The sequence below is a fragment of the Lonchura striata genome, chromosome 23, assembly GCF_046129695.1.
Source record: "Lonchura striata isolate bLonStr1 chromosome 23, bLonStr1.mat, whole genome shotgun sequence".
NCBI lineage: Eukaryota > Metazoa > Chordata > Aves > Passeriformes > Estrildidae > Lonchura > Lonchura striata.
In genome coordinates, this window is record NC_134625.1 from 10,563,132 (window position 1) to 10,580,589 (window position 17,458).

A 17,458-nucleotide genomic window follows, 5' to 3' on the forward strand; every position below is an offset into this window, starting at 1 on the left:
TTCAGGATTTGCATTTTGCATTCTATAATCTCCCGGCCATTTACCAGCAGATAATTTGTCATGCTTTGCTTTAGCTGTTGTGATATTGATATTTATTATGCAAATTGTATTTCCTACTACTTATTGTCCTCACCCTCGGAATACTTGAATTATTATAAAGCTGTTTAGTTAATACGGGTTGGCTCTCAATTGATGTCTGAGCACAGCGGGTCGCGATGTGTGATACCGTGCAGGGGGGCTGCACTGGGTATTTAGGGACAGGCACACAGGACACCCGGATCTGGGAGCCTGGAGAGGGGGGAATTTGGGGTCCCAGCACAAGACAAGTGCTTTCTCACTAAGTGGGGTGAAGCTGCCTGAGTTAGGAATTGTCATGGTTATGGTGGCCCAGAACTCTAGCTGTTGAGCAGGAAACAGATGTTTGGCATGCCATGGGGCAGAAAGGCTTGTCATCATGGGAGACAGAGAGTGGCATGGGGAGGTGGGGATAGAGGGAGGAGTGATGCCCCAAACCAAGTCCCCGGCAGCAGCATTTTGGGTTCTCTTGGGTGTGAAACTAGCTTGGTTTCACATTCCAAAGGGTGAAAGCTCTCTCCAGCCCCACAGTGTGACTCAGTGCTTGCCCTGGGCGGTTTTAACCTCAAGCTTGGCAGAATCTGGGATGATGAAACTGAACTGACAATTCACCTGCCTCAGGTTAACTTGGAATAGCCTAATTAATAAGGTTGGGAATATTCGACATCCTCTGCGTTTGCTCCATTAACGCTTGCATGGACCCGCTGTCTCCGATTCTATGGTTCCATTCCTGGTGCCGTGGGTGGGGGGAACGCTCGGACCCTTCCCGGGCGGGATGAGTCCCCCGGTGACCCCGGTGCCGCTCCGTTTCCCGTGTGTTACGGTACAGCCCAGCGCTCAGCGGAACGGCAGCGCTCAGTTCCGGGGCTTCACTCGCTCATTCGCGCCGTTCAAATCCGTTGCGTGGGTGAGAAACCCGCAGACAAGGTGGGCCGGTTGCCGGGCTGCGGTTACCGAGCCCCGCTCGCCGCCGCCGGGGGGCTCGTGGGCTCCGGCCCCTCCGCTCCCCCGGAGCCGCCGAGGCTCAACACCGCCTCCAGCGGCGCGGGGCCCGCTCGGCGGAGCGGCGGCGGCCGGGACGCGGTCCCGCGGGGGGACGCGGTCCCGCGGGGGGACGCGGTCCCGCCGCGAGGATGCGCGGGCAGAGAGGGGCACGGACACTGGGGGAACTGCGCGCTGCTGAGCGCGGGGATGCCCAGGGGGACACCCCCGGCACGGAGAGCGCTGGCGGGCGTGCACCGCGGGAGGAAGGGTGGCACCCCGGGCGGGGGATGCTTTGTGGGGTGGGAGGGGGACACACACCCTGGAAAGGAGCAAGGCTGGGAACGGGGTGAAAGCTGCGGGTCGGTGCGGAGCCGGGGGACAGTGCGGGGCCCGGGGTCGGTGCGGAGCCCGGGAACGGTGCGGGGCCCGGGGCCGGTGCGGGGCCGGGGCCGGTGCGGAGCCCGGGGCCGGTGGGGGGCCCGGGGTCGGTGCGGAGCCCGGGGCCGGTGCGGAGCCCGGGGCCGGTGCGGAGCCCGGGGTCGGTGCGGAGTCTAGGGTCGGTGCGGAGCCCGGGGCCGGTGCGGAGCCCGGGTCGGTGGGGGCCCAGGGCCGGTGCGGAGTCTAGGGCCGGTGCGGAGCCCGGGGTCGGTGGGGGGCCCGGGGCCGGTGCGGAGCCCGGGGCCGGTGCGGGGCCCGGGGCCGGGGCGGGGCCCGGGGTCGGTGCGGGGCCCGGGGCCGGTGCGGAGCCCGGGGCCGGGGCGGGGCCCGGGGCCGGGGCGGGGCCCGGGGTCGGTGCGGGGCCCGGGGTCGGTGCGGAGCCCGGGGCCGGTGCGGGGCCCGGGGCCGGTGCGGAGCCCGGGGCCGGTGCGGAGCCCGGGGTCGGTGCGGAGTCTAGGGTCGGTGGGAGCCCGGGGCCGGTGCGGAGCCCGGGGCCGGTGCGGGGCCCGGGGTCGGTGCGGAGTCTAGGGTCGGTGGGAGCCCGGGGCCGGTGCGGAGCCCGGGGTCGGTGGGGGCCCGGGGCCGGTGCGGGGCCGGTGCGGGGCGGGCGGCGGCCCGCGGGCACGGCCCCGCCATGGCGCTGCCCGGCCGCCCGGGGCCGGCCCCGCAGCGCCCCGGCCGCGCGGGCGGAGCGCGGGGCGTGCCGCGAGTCCCCGCCCCGTGACGCGCCATCTCCCGCGGGCGGCGCGCGGCGGCGGCAGAGCGAGGCAGGTGCCGGCGATGGCGGGTCGCGCCCAGCCCAGCGGCCCCGCGGGCAGCGGCGGCGGCGCCCCGGGGCTCCTCCCGCTGCTGCTGCTGCTCCTCTCCGCCGCCGCCATCATCCCCCGAGGTAGGAAGGACGCGGCCGCCGCGCACGGGGGCACCGCGCGGACGGGCGGTACCGGGGCGGGCGGCGCGGGGACGGGGGCTCGCGCTCGCGCTCGCGGCTCGCGGCGGCGCTCGGGTGCTCCGGGTTGCGGCGGGTCCGGGGCGAGCCCGCCCGCTCTCCTCCGGCCCGCGCCGTGCCCGGAGCGCTCGGTGGTCCCGGGGAAGCGCCCCCGGCGGCGGGAGCGGCGGGCGGGCTCACCCGCGCGTGGCGGCGCGGCGCGGGCAGCCGCTGCCGGTTTCCATGGAAGCGGCTTCTCCCGCTGCCCGGGGGGTCATCAGCGGCCCCGCAATTAAAAACTAATTGCTTTGCGCGCCCCCTCTATCTCCCCCCTCTCCGCCCCCCCGGTATTTGCGGCGGCGCGGGGATGCTGCACCCCTGCGGGAGCGGGGAACCTGTTGGAATCTGAGTGGAACTTGCGCGACGCTTCGCTCTCCCTCTCCCTCTTCCTCTCTCTCCCTCGTCCTCGCTTCCCGCCCCTCTCTGTCCTTCCTCTCCTCTCTCCGCCGGTGCCCCCTGCCGCAGCCGCGCCCCCCGCCCAGCCGGGCGCGCTCGGGGCGATCGCCCGGCTCGGGCGCTGCCGCTGGAGCGGGCGCTAATGAAATGTGGCTAACGAGGCTGCCCGAGCGGGGCCGGTTGGGTCCTGTCCGCGGCACCCCCGGGCTGCGGTGTCCCCGGTGCGCTGGGCGAGCCCCCCACCCCGCCCGGCATCGCGCCCCGCCGAGCCCGGCAGCCGCAGCAGCGCCCTGCGCTCGTGTCCGGTGGCTTCGGTTCGAGCATCCCCGTTAAGGCCGTTCACGTTTCCAGCGTGTCCGTGGGGCGGCACGGGGCCACGCGGCCGTAGGAGCGGGTGCTGTGTCCGGGATGTTTGGGAAGAACAAGAGGCCATTGAACGATCTGTTGAATCCCGCTCGTAGGAAAGGGGGGACGAAGGGGCCGCCAGCCCGGCGAACAAAGAGCTTTATTCACAGCCTGTATACATGTCCATGCCTTCCCCGCTCTTCCCGGGCGGCCTTTTCGGTGGGGTGGTGGTGGGGGGAGAGCGCCGGGGTCGTTTTCAGCTTGTTCTCCCTGCGAACGGGGCCGGGGCTGCCGCTCTCCTTGTCGCCGACAAGGGCTGCGCCTCCCGGCTGCGCTGGGCTGCCCCAGGGGCGACTCTGCCGCGATGCCGGCGCTCCGCAGCCCCGAGCCCGTTCCGGGGAGCCGGAGCGAAGCAGAGGAGCCACCGCGGCGGCTCTTGGAGCTGCAGCTGAGCCGGGGAAGCGCTCCGGCTCCCCCGCGCCCCGGGTTCCTGCGGTCGCTGTGTTGTCGCTTCTCGGATGTCTCGTCACAAGGTGCTGTTTGTGTGCTCGGTGCTTTTCGCTGCCTGCTGAGTCCCCCGCCGGTGTGACCTGGGGACTCTGCCACTGAGAGACGCCCAGATTTGGGAATGCCAGCCCGGCTCTAGGACGGCCGCGTTCATCCTTTGTTTTGCTGTCTTGCTCACCTCAAATTCTCTAAGAGCAGTTTTTAACTGGAGGCCAGAGTGATCCCCGGCAGGCTCAGCCTTTTCAGCGCTGCCCAGGCAGCGGGTGTAACTGTGGGTTGGGGTCGCAGAGCTGCTGAAGGGAAACAAAAGCAGGGCTGGATGCTGCTCGCAGTGGCTGTGCCTGACCCGTGCACCGGGGTGAGAAGCACCGCGCGGCGTGAGCTGAGGTTGTGGTAAGACAGATACTGTGTGGTTGCGGTGCTGTGTTGTGAATTGCAGGATAAAATCCCAGACTGTCTGCATTTAGGTAAAATTTCTTACAGTTGAGGACCTTTTTTTCCCCCCATTCTCCCCCTTTTCCAAGCTAACAGTGTCAGCTTCAGTGTTCTACGAAGAGAATTAGCGTGAGGCGGCAGCGTCAGCGCTGAGCGCAGAGTGCTGTCGTTGTGTCTCCTGCACGGTTGCCACCCGAGGCACAGCGGTGCCAGCGCTGTGTCACCGCCGTGGTGGCACCCCGTGATGCCAGTGCGGCTGAGGGTTCTGCTGCCTCCTTTCACCCAGGCGACTGGAACAGCAAAAGGCAGCAGCGAGGCTTGCTTTGGGATGAGCCTGTGCGATCGGGTGGATCCGTGTGTTTCTGTGGTTCCTCTCCAGCAGCTCTCGATGCTCTGCGGTTCCTGGAGCTCCTGATGCCCCTGTGCAGCAGGGCGAGGGCTGAGGAGCGCTCTCGGCTCGCTCTGAGGCGCTTGGGCAGCGCTGGGCTGGAACTCGGAGTCTGGCTGCCTGGCACTCGGCACTTCAGGGACAGCAACTTCCCAGCAGAAGCCTCAGGAGGTGTTTGGAGATGGCGTTGGCGTGGAGCCGCGACCTGGCCGTGGCACGGAGCTGCGAGGGGCTGCCCAGGGCCGGTCGTGGCCGCAGCCTGCGCGTCTGCCGACGCCAGAGCGGCCCGGGAGAAGCCCCCCGTGAAGGCAGCGAGCGCTCCCAGCGCGGCTGCGCTGAGCCGGGCTCCTTTGTAAACACAGAGTGAGTTTCCAGGGAGCCTTTGTATGCAAGCGAGGCGAGTCTGCTCGTCCCCGGCCTTCAGCAGCACGCGCTGCGCTCTGCATGCGACGCAAACACCGGCGGGGAAGGGGCTGGGGAATAAAGTGATCCATCTGGGTTGCAGCTTGGGCTCATTTGTCTTGCATGTAGGCAGTTGAGCCCAGGTTTATAAGCACGACAATCTGCTTTGAAACCGCTGCCAAGGAGGCTCCTGAGGATGGGAAGGCGAGGATCGCTCAGCTCCGTGCGTGCTCTGCTCTGAGGAGGGGCGGCTGTCGGCACCTTCTGCAGGATGGACATCCCCGGGGCGGACGCTGCTGGATGGACATCCCCGGGATGGACCCGCCGGGACGGGCGCTGCCGGTGTCCCCGGGGCACGGGTGGCTGCTCGGAGCACAGGTGGCTGCGGTGACAGGAGGCCGAGAGGAGCCGCGCTCCCCGGGGACCCCCGGCCGTACCCACGGCCGTCCTGCTGGTGCTGTGCTGCCGTCGCCTTTGTTTGCCTTGCGCTGTCTTTGCTGGTGTGTAAATAAAGAAGGCTTTGTAATCAAACGGCGCTGGCTCCGTCAGCGGGCGCTTGGCGAGCCTTCCCCCGGCCCTGCCAGGACCGGTGGGGCCGTGTCTGTGCCACCGTGTCTGTGCCACCGGTGAGCTCTGCCCTATTGCTGGCTGGAAAATGGGTCAGCTCCTTAACCCTGCGTCTGCCTGAGGCTTCCGGAGTAAAGCCTGTGTTCCAGCCCGGATGCACCCTCTGCTTGAATGGACCATCCAAGCACTCCTCAGAGCACATTTTGCTCATCAAAAGCAAACCCTGAATGTAGGCAGAGTTTTCTGGATGTTTCTCTGGAATGGCTGTTTCTCTAGGGATTATTGTCAGACTTTGTAAAGGGGTTTTGACAACCTGTTCCTCCTCTGGGTTTTGGTGGTACTTCTGTCAGGAAAGCAGGGCTCCCTCCTGTATCCAGACATTTCGGTTCCTGTCTGCGGCTCCAGATCTGAGCAGGCTCCAGGAGAGGAGCGTGAGGCTGCAGCCTTCCCTGGAGCTGAGCCAGGAAGTGAATACTTGACACAGTGGTTTGAGACCACAAGCAAAGCTGGACACACAGCCAGTGTCTATGGAGAAACTGGATGCTACCTGTTAAAAAAAATAAGTTGTGCTTGTTCCTCCGGGGGACATTGTGAGGTGCAAACCCACCGGCGCTAAATAAAGGGACACTGTGGAAACCTGCCATGAAGGAGAGACCCTAGGTGGAATGTTGTAATTAGCAGTGGTATGTACTTGTTTAAGTTCCATAAATCAGCCTCTTTCCCGGGATGTAATTGCACGCTGCAGGGAGCAGCTGTGCTGCGGTTCCTGGGGAGCTCCGGCACAAATGCTTTGAAGGTCGCCCAGCGTGGGCTCAGGCGCTTCGGGGCAGCGTGCTGGGGAGAAGGTTGGCTTTGGATGTGTGGCAGGGAGCTGGAAGGGAGCTGCCACGAGGCTTCCTTCGCTCTCAGCTCGGTAAGAAGCGCAGTGCGCTGTCGGCCCTGCCCCACCGAGATCAGCCGCGCTTGTGGTTCAGCCACGAGCTGCATTTAGTTATTGCAGCTTTTAATTTGCCAGGGCAGGGTGAGCCAGGCTGCCATACTGTGGCTGCAGGCGGCTCCTCTGATGGCCCCAGTGGCCACCACTGCCTGCTCTCAGCCTTTTCTGCTGTGGAAACGGTTTTTCTTCTTCCCGGTGTCCTCATTACCTGTTGAAGCTCTAGATTTTCCTGCTGTGTTGCGCATCAGGCTCTCAGATCTTTGCAGGGTGTTGAGTTGGGTGTTGGGGAGCCTGCAAACCACGGTACACTGATGGATGAGGCTCTGAAAACTTGAGTTTTGTGTCAGTCCTTTTCACCCGTTCCAAATTCTAGCAAGGAATACGGATCTCCAAGGAATTGGGTTCTCGGGCTTTCTCAGACTGTTGCTGAGCCCTCACCACATGCTCACCCACAGTATGTGGCTGGTGGCTGCTTGCATTTAAAACACTTGGCTGGGCTGTACCAGGGACATTTGCTGTCCTCCACTCCTGGCTATTTTAGACCAAGAATGTCCCTTTGTAGGGTTGGGCTGGCTATTTTTACTCTGTGGTGTGGTTTTAATTTACTGTGTTCTTCTGTGGTTTAAAAAACTTGAGCATTACAAAGACTCTGCCCTTACCAAATTCTCAAGGTGACTCAGTGGAATATTTGATACCCCATTAGGTTCCAGTCTGAGGGATCAAAGAGATACTTAGGCACATCTCTTTGCTCAGAGATAAAAAACTTTTGTGGGCTGTAGCTTAACTGGAAAATGTCTTTAGTTTTGCTTTTTGAGGTGTTTTTTTTTTGTCCCTGGAAGTGCTGGCAGCTCCTCGGTGTTGTTGGTTTGCTACAGTCTCACACAGAGGTGCTGCCTGCTGGCAGGTCTGTGGTGGGTTTGCTTTGTCCTGACCCTGTTTGTGGGTCCAAATGACCCAGCCCAGGTCCCCCTTCCCCTCCTGGTGGCAGCTCCAGTCAGGTGCCAGCATTGGAGCAGAATAGTCTCTTTACAGTAAACGACTGCCAGTATGTTGTAAAGCCCAGGTGTGCATTTGGCAGTGGGAAAAAGCTGTGTTGGAAACTCTCCTCCTGCCAATCCCAGCTGTGAAGTTTGCCCTCAGCAGTTACACTCCTGGCTTGAGCCTTCCCTAGGAAATGTCCCATTTTCTGGAGCCCTTGGCTGAGCAGTGGCAGCCGTGGGGGATGGAGATCTCCCTGCAGATCAGGGAGATGCCAATGAGCCATCAGAGCCAAGGCTGCCTACAGGGTCATGTTGCCTCTTAAGGTTGTGCTCAGACTGGAGGAGTGGGGTGTATAAACCCTGGGGTTCAGGTTACATCTGGAATGAACTGTTCTGATCTCGTGGTGTCCTCTTTGAGCAGTTAGTGAGTGCCTGTATCTGATTTGTGATCTCCAAGGTCTGCTTCCAGACTGGAAATGTCATTGCATTCCCCACGTTGTCAGCAGGGCTCTCGAGTCCGTGGCCCTGGAGCTCTGCAGTGGGGCCTTCCCTTCAGAGAGATGCCCTTGGGTGCTGATCCCAAATGTGATGTCTCTTGGACCTGAAGGACCTCAACATCTGGTGCAGAAACAGACCTTTTTGTTAGAGCAGTAATGCTTTTATAGAAATGAATTTTTCATGGGCAGCATGAGACCATTCTGGGGCTTGGCAAGCTCCAGCAAGGCTGGTCTGGGAGTGCTGGTACCGTGGGTGGGGGGTCCTGGGACCCCCTCATCTGTGAGGTGGGTGCACCCCAGAGCCCCGCTCCTGTCCAGCTCTTGCAGTGTATATCCCCTCTCCAAAGTGTGACAGGAAGAAAGAAATATGAAGCAGCAAAGTGACATTCCCTCCCTCCCCTTCTCCCCCCGTGCAGCAATAGAAATACGAGTCTGAGTCTGCAGCGTCAAAAGAGAGATCAGAGTAATCGGATCAAGCATGAGGAACTGCTTGTTGCTGCTTCCCTGTTTTTAAATGAGGCTGCCTGGCAGCTTCCCTGGCAGAGCACTTTCAACATGAGTCGTGCTCAGCTTTGGAGCTGGGGTTGCAGCAGTCGGGCTCTGTGAGAGTTGGGCTGGAAAGGGAACTTTCTGCGTAGCCTCTGGGCTAACACACAGAAATAAAGGCTCCCTGTGCCCCCACGGCCCTGGTTTTGTAGCCGAGCAGAGGCACATCTGTCCCTAATTCTGCAGAGAGAGCGCTCTCACTTCATGCATTTATCACAGTGCTGCTGCTCTGGGATGTGCTCTGTGATGCCAGTGCATCCCTGACCTTGGAAGAGCCCGGTGGCTTTCTGCAGAGCCGTTTCTGCCCCGCTGCCCTGCTGTGGCACGGGGTAACTGGGCAGCAGCTGCCTTTGCCTACGGAGAGGTGTTGAAATGGTCCAGCTGGCTCAAACCAGGGGGGAGAGCTGCTGGCTCAGCTGCAAAGGCTTCTCTTCATGCAGTGCCTCTGCTGGCTGGGTGCAAGTGGACATGCATCCATTCATCACCCACACATCCATCCATCCGTCCATCTATCCATCCATCACCCATCCATCCACCCCAGTTTTTAGTGCTGGCACTGCTGCAGAGCACATGGAGGGTCACCTGCAGTGCTGCAGTGCCTGTGGTCACAGAAACCCTCTATTGCTCCATGGAGTTTGATTGTGAGGCTGTTCCACTAATCCTAAATGGTTTAATGGTAATGAGAACCTGGAAAATCCACATGTAGAGTGCTCTTGCTGTAGCTGGGTTTGTTTGGCATTCTCATTCTAAGTTATTTTGACTGGAAACATGGTGGAACCTCTTTGTGTTGGTGTTGGGGTGACGTGTCAGTGCCGGGGTGACATGTCAGTGCCACAGTGACGTGTTGGTGCCAGGGTGATGTGTCGGTGCCACGGTGACATGTCGGTGCTGCGGTGACATGTCAGTGCCACGGTGACGTGTCGGTGCCGCGATCCCCAGCGCGTCTCCCGTTATCGGTTCCTGGTGACAGCCTGCCTGGGCTCCTGGCGCTGGGGAAGCTGCCTGACAGCATCAAAGCCCTGAGCACTTGTCATCATCGGCCGTCAGCTTTGTCAAGCGCAGCTGCTGGGGACGCTTGGTTTGTTAGGACTCCTCGGAGCCAGGCAGCTTTTGCAGGGTGGGCTCAGCAGGAATGAGCAGAGCCAAACCCCTGCAGCCTTGGGAAGAGTTGTCTTGGTGTTGGCTTGACAGCAGCTCTGGGTCTGCAGGCAGATTCGTTCCTTTGCCACCCCCGTTCGTTGCTGCTCTGTGCAGCCCGGAGAAGCAGCACGCTTCTCCACGCTCCACGTGCCCGGGTCTGGGGAAATCCAGGAGGATTCCTGTCCTGCAGGGTGACAGGCAGAGCAGATCCGGGTCTGGAGCAGAGCAGCCAGGCACTGTGACACCCCTGCCTCGTGTAGGTGCTTGTGGTGACTCGTGCTGGGATGAAGCAGAACCTGTGTAACCTGCTCCTGCTCCTTGTCCCTAGTCACTGCTGGAGGGTGGATGCAGGGAAGGTTTCTCTTGGTGCACAAAACGTGAGTGTGATTTCTCCTTTGGCACTTTTCTCTTCTGCACTTCTTTTACTGTGGTTTTACGGGCTGCTTGGAATGGAGGCTCGCATCATCCCGAGTCTGTGTCTGCAGGGTCACGACACACAGTGGCTTTTCTTGCCCTGTCACAGTTAGAGACCAGCTTTCCTCAGCTCCTGGTCCGTGGGTGGCTCCAGAGGAGACGTTACTCATCCCTGAGTAGGCAGAACCACCGAAAGTGAATCCCACGCTGAGGTTGCTGAGCTCTGTCCACACAAACAGCTTTTCCTTCGATTTAAAGGTCTTACAGCCTTAATCGTTCCCTAGAATCTTTAACAGAAGGTGCAGGTTTAATCAACTCCCTGAATCCATAACTGCCAGGTATTGCTTCCTCAGCACGAGGAGCGGAGTCGTGCCTCTCGCTGGGAAGGGTGAAGATTAAAGTGGGATAGACGGGAGATTAACAGTGTTCCCTTCAGACACCCCAGGGAAAGGGGGAGACGCTCCGAGACCAGGAATAAAGGAAATACTGGGAGGCAAATCACTTGCTGCTCTGTAGGAATCCGTGGAGCCTTGTAAACAGAGGCTTTATAGCAAACCCAGTGCTGTGGCTCTTAAATCACTCTGGGAGAATTTTGGATGCAGAGTTAAAGGATGGCTCGCTCCTCCAGGCTCTCATTAGCGAACTGGATCCAAAATTTTGATGTTAACACAACATGATGTGTGCAGAATGCAGCTCAGGAAGGTCAGTCCAGCTCTCAGGTTTGGGATACTCTGTTTTGTGTTGAGGTTGGGTGGGTCTATTGATCTCATTCTTCTTTTGGAAGGGGGAAGTTTAGCAACAGTCCCATTAAATGGCATTTCAGTGTTTCCTACAGAGTGACTCATTTGAAGTTCCTACGAGAATAAATATCTTCTGGACAACCTGTTGTATTCACAAGCCACTGCTTCTTCCTCTCCTTCCCCTCTTGCACTGCACCCCTCGAAATCTGACTTCTTTGGACATGGCAGGATAAGGAAATGAAAATAGTTCTCCATGGAGGATGGGGTCTGTGGGGGTATAAAACCCCTGTCCAAAGGTAGGGAGTGGCTGAAATGATCCTGCAGGACACAAATGAGGATTAATGAGCTATTTTCAGCCTGGTCATTTGCTTCTTCCCAGGGAGAGCCCAGTGGAGTGACAATCCAGTGGGTGTCCTGAAGGAGGAGGGGATTTTGTGCTGGAATGAATTTGGATGTTGGTGTGTGTGCATGGACAAGGAGGATCTTGGAGGAAAGTGGTGGGATCCTCCTCCTCCTCCTGGATTTCACTGCCCAAAGAGCGAATCTTGCTGAAAACTGTCCCTGAATCCTCTGGGAAACCTTTGGAAATGCAGCTCGTCATCTCTTTATGTAAAATGTCTTTGTAGCAGTTGAGGATGCTGGCGTCCATTAAAGACACAATCCAAAGCCATGTGAGAGTTTTAATAACTTGGTATTTTTGTTGTGCCAAAAAATCCAATTACATACGGAATCACTTTTCCTTTATAAAGGTCTGGGAAAGTGTTTGCCTAAACTGCTGTAGAAGCGGCATTTCAGTGAGCCAGCTGAAAAGTCATTTTTGTCAGTTTAATGGGTATAATAAAATGGTCTTTCTTGGGGGGGGTAAGGGAGGGGGACAGAAAAGCCTCTCTGAAATTGGGATCTTTTAATTTTAAATTGGTTCCTAGGATTTATAAGGATTTCAAAGGCAGATGGAGAGGGAAGAGCTCTGGGTAGCTGTTGAAGCAGCTTGTCCCTGTTTTTCTGAGAAATGTACAGATCCCACAGATGAAGTGTTTACGGAATGGACACGAGATGCACACGTTTACACAGAAAATGCACAAAGCCAAGCACGAGGCGGTGTTGTGGGTGGCTGGGGGCTCGTGGCTGCAGCAGGGGCTCTGCTGTCGTGTCCTCGGTGCCGTCACTGATCCTGGAGTGCCATCGGTGCCTCTTCCCACCCAGCGTGGTTCTGTTTGTCTGCTCTCCTTTTGGAGTGGCTTTTTTCAGCCTTCATTTGTCCAGATGATCAGCATGCAGAGGAGAGCTGCCTGGTATTTACATGATTTAGTTGTAAATATGGTTAAGTGTTGATAGATATTGTTGTCATAAGTGCTTACAGCTCCTGGACTGATTACTGAATTTCTTATGTGGAAATCTGTACAAGCTCGGCGTGCGAGCAGCTTCCCAAGGGAGGTGAGAGGAAGGAGCTTGTGGTTTCCGTGTGGAAATCAAAGCCCAGATGTGGCTGGAGTGGGTGAATTGATGGGGGAAGTACTGTCGGGCTTGGCTGGCAACAACTGGGGCTCCGAGGCTGTGATGAAGGGAAAATAAAAGGCTCTTGTTCCCTGTTTTTGAGGGAGCAGATGCTGTTCTGTGGAACAACTATTTGGGGCTGATATGCATAGGGAACATCTGTAGGGTTGTACACCAGGGCTGTGGCTGAGAGATGCTCATCGCTGCCACTGGGCTGACGGAACAAATGTGTTATTTGCTGGTGGTTTTATTTTTAAGTGACTAATAGGCTGTGCTCGAGCTGCCCTTGTTTAACAGTCTTATTTCCAGAACGTTTTACATCCCTGCTCAGAAGCCTGAATTTGCAAACGAGTGTTTCTGGGAAATGTCTCTCTGAACGCAAAAAGCCTGGATTTGGCAGAATCCTCTCCGGGGGGTGAGGATTGTGGAGGGCTCTGCGATCTTGATCATGGTCCTGAAAACCTGTGGCTCTCTTGCGTTTGCCCGCAGAAACGGAGATTTGTGGGGGTGGTCGGGAGTTCTGAGGCTGGAACGGTTATTAGGATAAAACGTGGCAGGAGAGGCCAGCTGTGTTGTGTGCGGAGGGGATTTGTGGATGTGATGTTCGGCTCAGCGCTGAATTTAGGGCAGAGATAAAAGCCTCTCCCCAGCCCGACGTGCTTCTCTGTGTAATGCCAGCACTCAAATCCTCGCAGCGCTGGCTCGGGCTGCGGGGAGAGAACGGCGGAGCTGCGTCCCCAGTCCTCTGCCCCGGCGCCTGTCCCAGCGTGGAGCGGAGGCAGCACGTCCCTGCCCACCCTCCCTGCGTGCGTTTCTTGCTCTGGAGCTGCTTCCTCGGGAGCGCAGGCGAGTTGGAAGGAGCTCTGCTCCCTCCCAGGCAAAAGCTGTCCCTTTGGAGGGAGCCGGAGCGGCGTGTCTGCATCCGCAGCCAGCCCTGGCAGCCGCTTCGCCTGGCAGCCCCTTGCTCCAGGACTGATTTGCCTGAAGGGGGAAAATCCCCCAAAACCCTTCACTTGTGGGATCGGGAGGGAAGGGAGAAGAGGAGCCCCAAGTACTTAGTATGGGCAGTGTGAGCTTTGCGGAGTCACACATCCAGATGGATTACATGAGGAACTTGACATCTTGTTTAAAAACAAATCATTCATTATGTAGCAGTGAATAATCAAGCATTACAGTTTCATCTCTGGAGGTTCCTTTTTTGGTTGGAATTTTGATAGTTCAGTAATTAAAAGCTGTAAGCTATTACACTGTCTACATGTTGATCAATTGGTAATTAAAAAGTTGATGATAGATATGGTATTTCATGGGACTGGTTGGTTACGGTCAGATTTCCTTCGTGTGTTTTGAAAATTGTCGTTTAACTTAACACTTAAACGTTTTTCAATATTCATGGGCTGTTTTACTTGATTTTTATAAATGCCTTTTAATGATCACAATTTGCATATGGTAATTTAGAATCGGAGAATCGTTTAGGTTAGAAAAGCCCTGTAAGATCATCGAGTCCAAGCATTAACCCAGCACTGCTGAGGCCACCACTAAATCATGTCCCCAGGTGCCACATCCACACGGCTTTTAAATCCCTCAGGGGTGGTGACCCCCTCTAGGCAGCCTGTGCCAGGGCTGGACAACCCTTTAAGGGAAGGAATTCTGCCAATATCCAGCCTAAACTCCCCTGGTGCGGGATCTGCTGAGCCCCTCGTGGCTGAGGCGCTGGGAGGTGAGCTTGATAACACAATCAGGGATAAGGCAGTCCAAAATGAAGGAAAACTGGGTTGGTAATGGCCTCCGTGATGGAAGATTCATTGCTTCAGGAGACTAATCTGAGACCAAAATGAAGCCCAAACCTGACAGTCTTCAGAGCATAATGCAAGATTTACTGCTCTGCCACGCTCAAGAGATTAAAAATAAAAACAGGCATCCTCCAAACCACCCTTCCTGTGCCTGCAAAACTTAGGGAAAACCAAGGGGTTTTGCTTCTTTTGAGTTTTTTTGTACTCAAAAGAAGCAAAACCCCTTGGTTTTCCCAAATAACCCCAGACAAAATGGTTTTGCCCTGTGTTTGCAGAGTCCTCTTCCTAGTGCGTGGAGCTGCAGAGGGGGGATGATTTGGGGCTGGCTCTGGCAGTGAGGAGTGTGATGCTGTGCTGGAGGGATCCTCGCCCTGCTGAGGCCATGCCCTGCCCTGCTGGTGGGTGATCCTGCCTGGAAGCTGCTGCCAGGGTGTTTGCTGGGTTGGGAATCCTATAGTGGCCCTGGCTGGTGCTGGTGTGGGGCTGGCACCATGCCCTACCTGAGCTGCAGCCCTGGCACTGCTCACCCAGCTTGGCGTGCACAGGGAGAGCTGGAGGTCCCTGCCAGCCTGATCTAGTGGAAAACACCTTCCCACTGAGCCTGTCAGTCCTGAAGAAGCTTGGAATGGCGGGGGAGCTCATCCCTGGCTGCACACCTGAGGAGGTGCCTGGCGTGGGTCCTGCCTCCTTCGTGGTGGAGCATCCTTGGCACTGGACTGGTCCAAGGAGCCAGAAAGAGAAAGCCCCAAACACTGGATCCTTCCCAAAGGGTGAGCTCCTTCCCAGCCCTCACCCCTGACCCGTGGGATGTCCTTCTGAGCTGCAGGACAGAGTGATCTGCATCCACCTGGTGGTATCAATGCCTGTAGTGGCTTCACTGCTTGCTGGGGACAGGGACGGTGTTGGAGTGACCAATTCTGCTGGAGGTGAACACAGAATAACAGTGCATCACGTGTCCTGGAAAGCCCTTGGTTTAAAAACCACTTTGTCCTGAGACTCTTGTTGTTTTGTGACAGCTGGTTCCAGTAATTTGTTTTTATAGGGCAGTTTGTAGTAAATGAATGACACGTTGAATATTTTAGCGAGATTTTAGATTATCTAAAGAATGTTTTCCGGTTTACTAATTGGTAGATAATGCTGGATACATTGATGCTGACATGAGCAAATGGATGTGAAATGGTTTTGAGGCGAGCCTCATTAGAAGATCTCTAATTCAGTCAGGAGGAGACGTCGGCTGGCGGCCGCGCTCGGACCCGGCCGTTCCCCCCGCGCGAGGCTCCGCACCCTGACAGCCGCCCTGAGCTGCCCGGCAGCAGGCACACAGGCAGCAATTAGTGATCTCAGGAGCTCCTTGTGGCCTCCGTGCCACCCTCAGCAGGCGAGGGCTGGCTTTGGACTCGGGCGTTCTCTGGAAGCACCAAGGAGGCCGGTGGGGCGGCTCAGCGGGCAGGGTGCCCGGTTCTGGAGGCAGGCACTGGCTCCGGGGGGTTTCCCAAGGCCTGATTCCCGTGGAGATGCACGCAGAATACGCTGCCGTGTGCAGGGTGTTCCGTGCTGATCGGATCCTCGGGGTGGCTCCTGATGAGCAGTGACAGTCCAGAAGCACCTTGCTTTAACCCCAGAGGGAAGGTGGCTTTTGTTGTCTCCTCAGGTAATAAATCCCTGCAGTGCCTGGCGCTCCAGGTCCCATTTATTGTACAGAGCAGGAGATTTTTCACTCCCACAGATTAGGATCTGCCTCTTTTTGGGTCTTCCATCAATAAAATTAACTTTTCCTTTTCTCTGTGCATCTATGAAGGATGTTGCTTTGCTCTCTCACAGGCAGTGTCTGAAGTTTTGAATTCATAAAGCTGGATTTGCTCAAATCTCTTGTTTTCATTCCCCATAAAGGTGGGGGGCAGTTGGTGCCTGCACAGCTGCAGCCCATGTTAACCCTTCATCCTTTAGGCCTTGTTTTGTGTGAGAGATGATGGGGAAGGTTCTACCAAAGGTGATAATTCTATGGGAAAATCCCCTATGTCGTGTATGTGGGAATGCTCAGAAGTGAAGGGATTTCTGTAATTAATTTCTTAATTGATTCCTGTAATTTCTGTGATTGATTCTCAAAATGCAGCCAAGTACAGTGGGCAGCAAGACTGGGAGAGTCCTGAGAATGTTTGGCAGAATACCCAAATCATCCAACCCAACCAACCAAAAAGTATTTCTTACTTGTCTGAGTAGAAATGGAGCAGTTTGGGGTTAACTTTCCTGGGAGTGAGTCCTCAATTTCCCGAGGCTGATCTCTGCAGACACATGGAGGATAAAAGCTGCTGCGGGAAGAAAATGAGGGAGCAGAGTCCTTTACCAAAGCTGCTTTCCAGGCAAAGGATGATCAGGAAAAGCTCTTCCAAAGCTGGGGGGAAACTTCAAAAATTCCAGGCAATCAAGTTTCAGCTTTCCCCTGTCACCACAGGCTTGCCAGGGGCATTCAGATGGTAGCTGGTGCCTTGCTGAATTTTCACTAATGTCTAAAATTAATCAAAATGAGTGTTATCCATTTAGTGCATAATCCCTTCTGTAGGCTGTGTGTAGGCATAATCAAGGGATGCCAAATGTATTACATTACCTGGGATATTTGGGGATATTTTTATTCTACTCAAAGTAATCTGCAAGATCTGATACGAGGAGACACAAAAGGTTAGTTGAAAGCAGACAAGAACTGAATCATTGACTTGAGGAGGAACTGCATTGTGCAAGCTGTAATGCTCCTTCTTATTCATTACTGCAATTATAATTATGGAACCCAAAGTATTTAATTGGCCTCCCAGACTCTTCACACTGAATAGATTGCATTGTTACCATTAAAAAAAAATATCCTCTTATGCATTGCAAATACATGTGCGTGTTGCTCTCTGGCTCTCAAGAGGTTTCTTTGTTTATGTGATGAGCGATTAACTGAATTAGGGATCTTTGCTGTGTGGTGTCAAACGAGAATCCAGCGGAAGAAGAATTCTTCCCGGATGTCAGGTGGTACTAGGAACTCTAAAAACAAAACTTCGTGCATTAAAACCACCAAAACCCAGTGCAATCAGGGCTGTTAGATCTCAGAAATACGGAATTGTGGAGGGTGGAGTCAGTGCCTGGGGCTGAATTCCCCCATGGCAGTGGCGTGTGGGGATGAACCTGCTCTGCTCCAGCCAGGACGAGCTGGCTCAGGTTGGCTTGATTTGTGTGACTTTGTGTCTTGTGTGTGGAACAAACAGCCACGTTTAATTACCAAGCAGTAATTCCATCTGCAGGGCCCTCGTGAGCCTCCAAACGCAGGCAAAGCCTGTTTGTTCTCCATTAACACGGAAAGGTGCGGAAAGGTTTGTTTTTCCGCCCTCGTTCCGCCATCCCTCGTGCCTCTCAGGCAGCAT

At 56.5% G+C, this 17,458-nt stretch overlaps 1 protein-coding gene across 7 annotated transcripts in view; it reads left to right on the forward strand.

The window, feature by feature from the left end:
* The first annotated feature begins 2,248 nt into the window (after window positions 1-2,248).
* The window catches only part of CADM1 (cell adhesion molecule 1), a 133,522-nt gene continuing 118,312 nt past the window's right edge, over window positions 2,249-17,458 (forward strand). For 2 of the 7 annotated variants that reach the window (XM_077788044.1, XM_077788045.1), the window contains exon 1: window positions 3,522-3,756. In XM_077788044.1, coding sequence (XP_077644170.1) covers window positions 3,588-3,756 — 169 coding nt within the window. In that variant the 5' untranslated portion in view covers window positions 3,522-3,587. Of the gene's footprint in view, window positions 2,387-3,519; window positions 3,757-17,458 lie in introns of those variants that run through there. The other 5 variants (XM_077788046.1, XM_077788047.1, XM_021530030.2 and 2 more) reach the window with 4 other exon arrangements.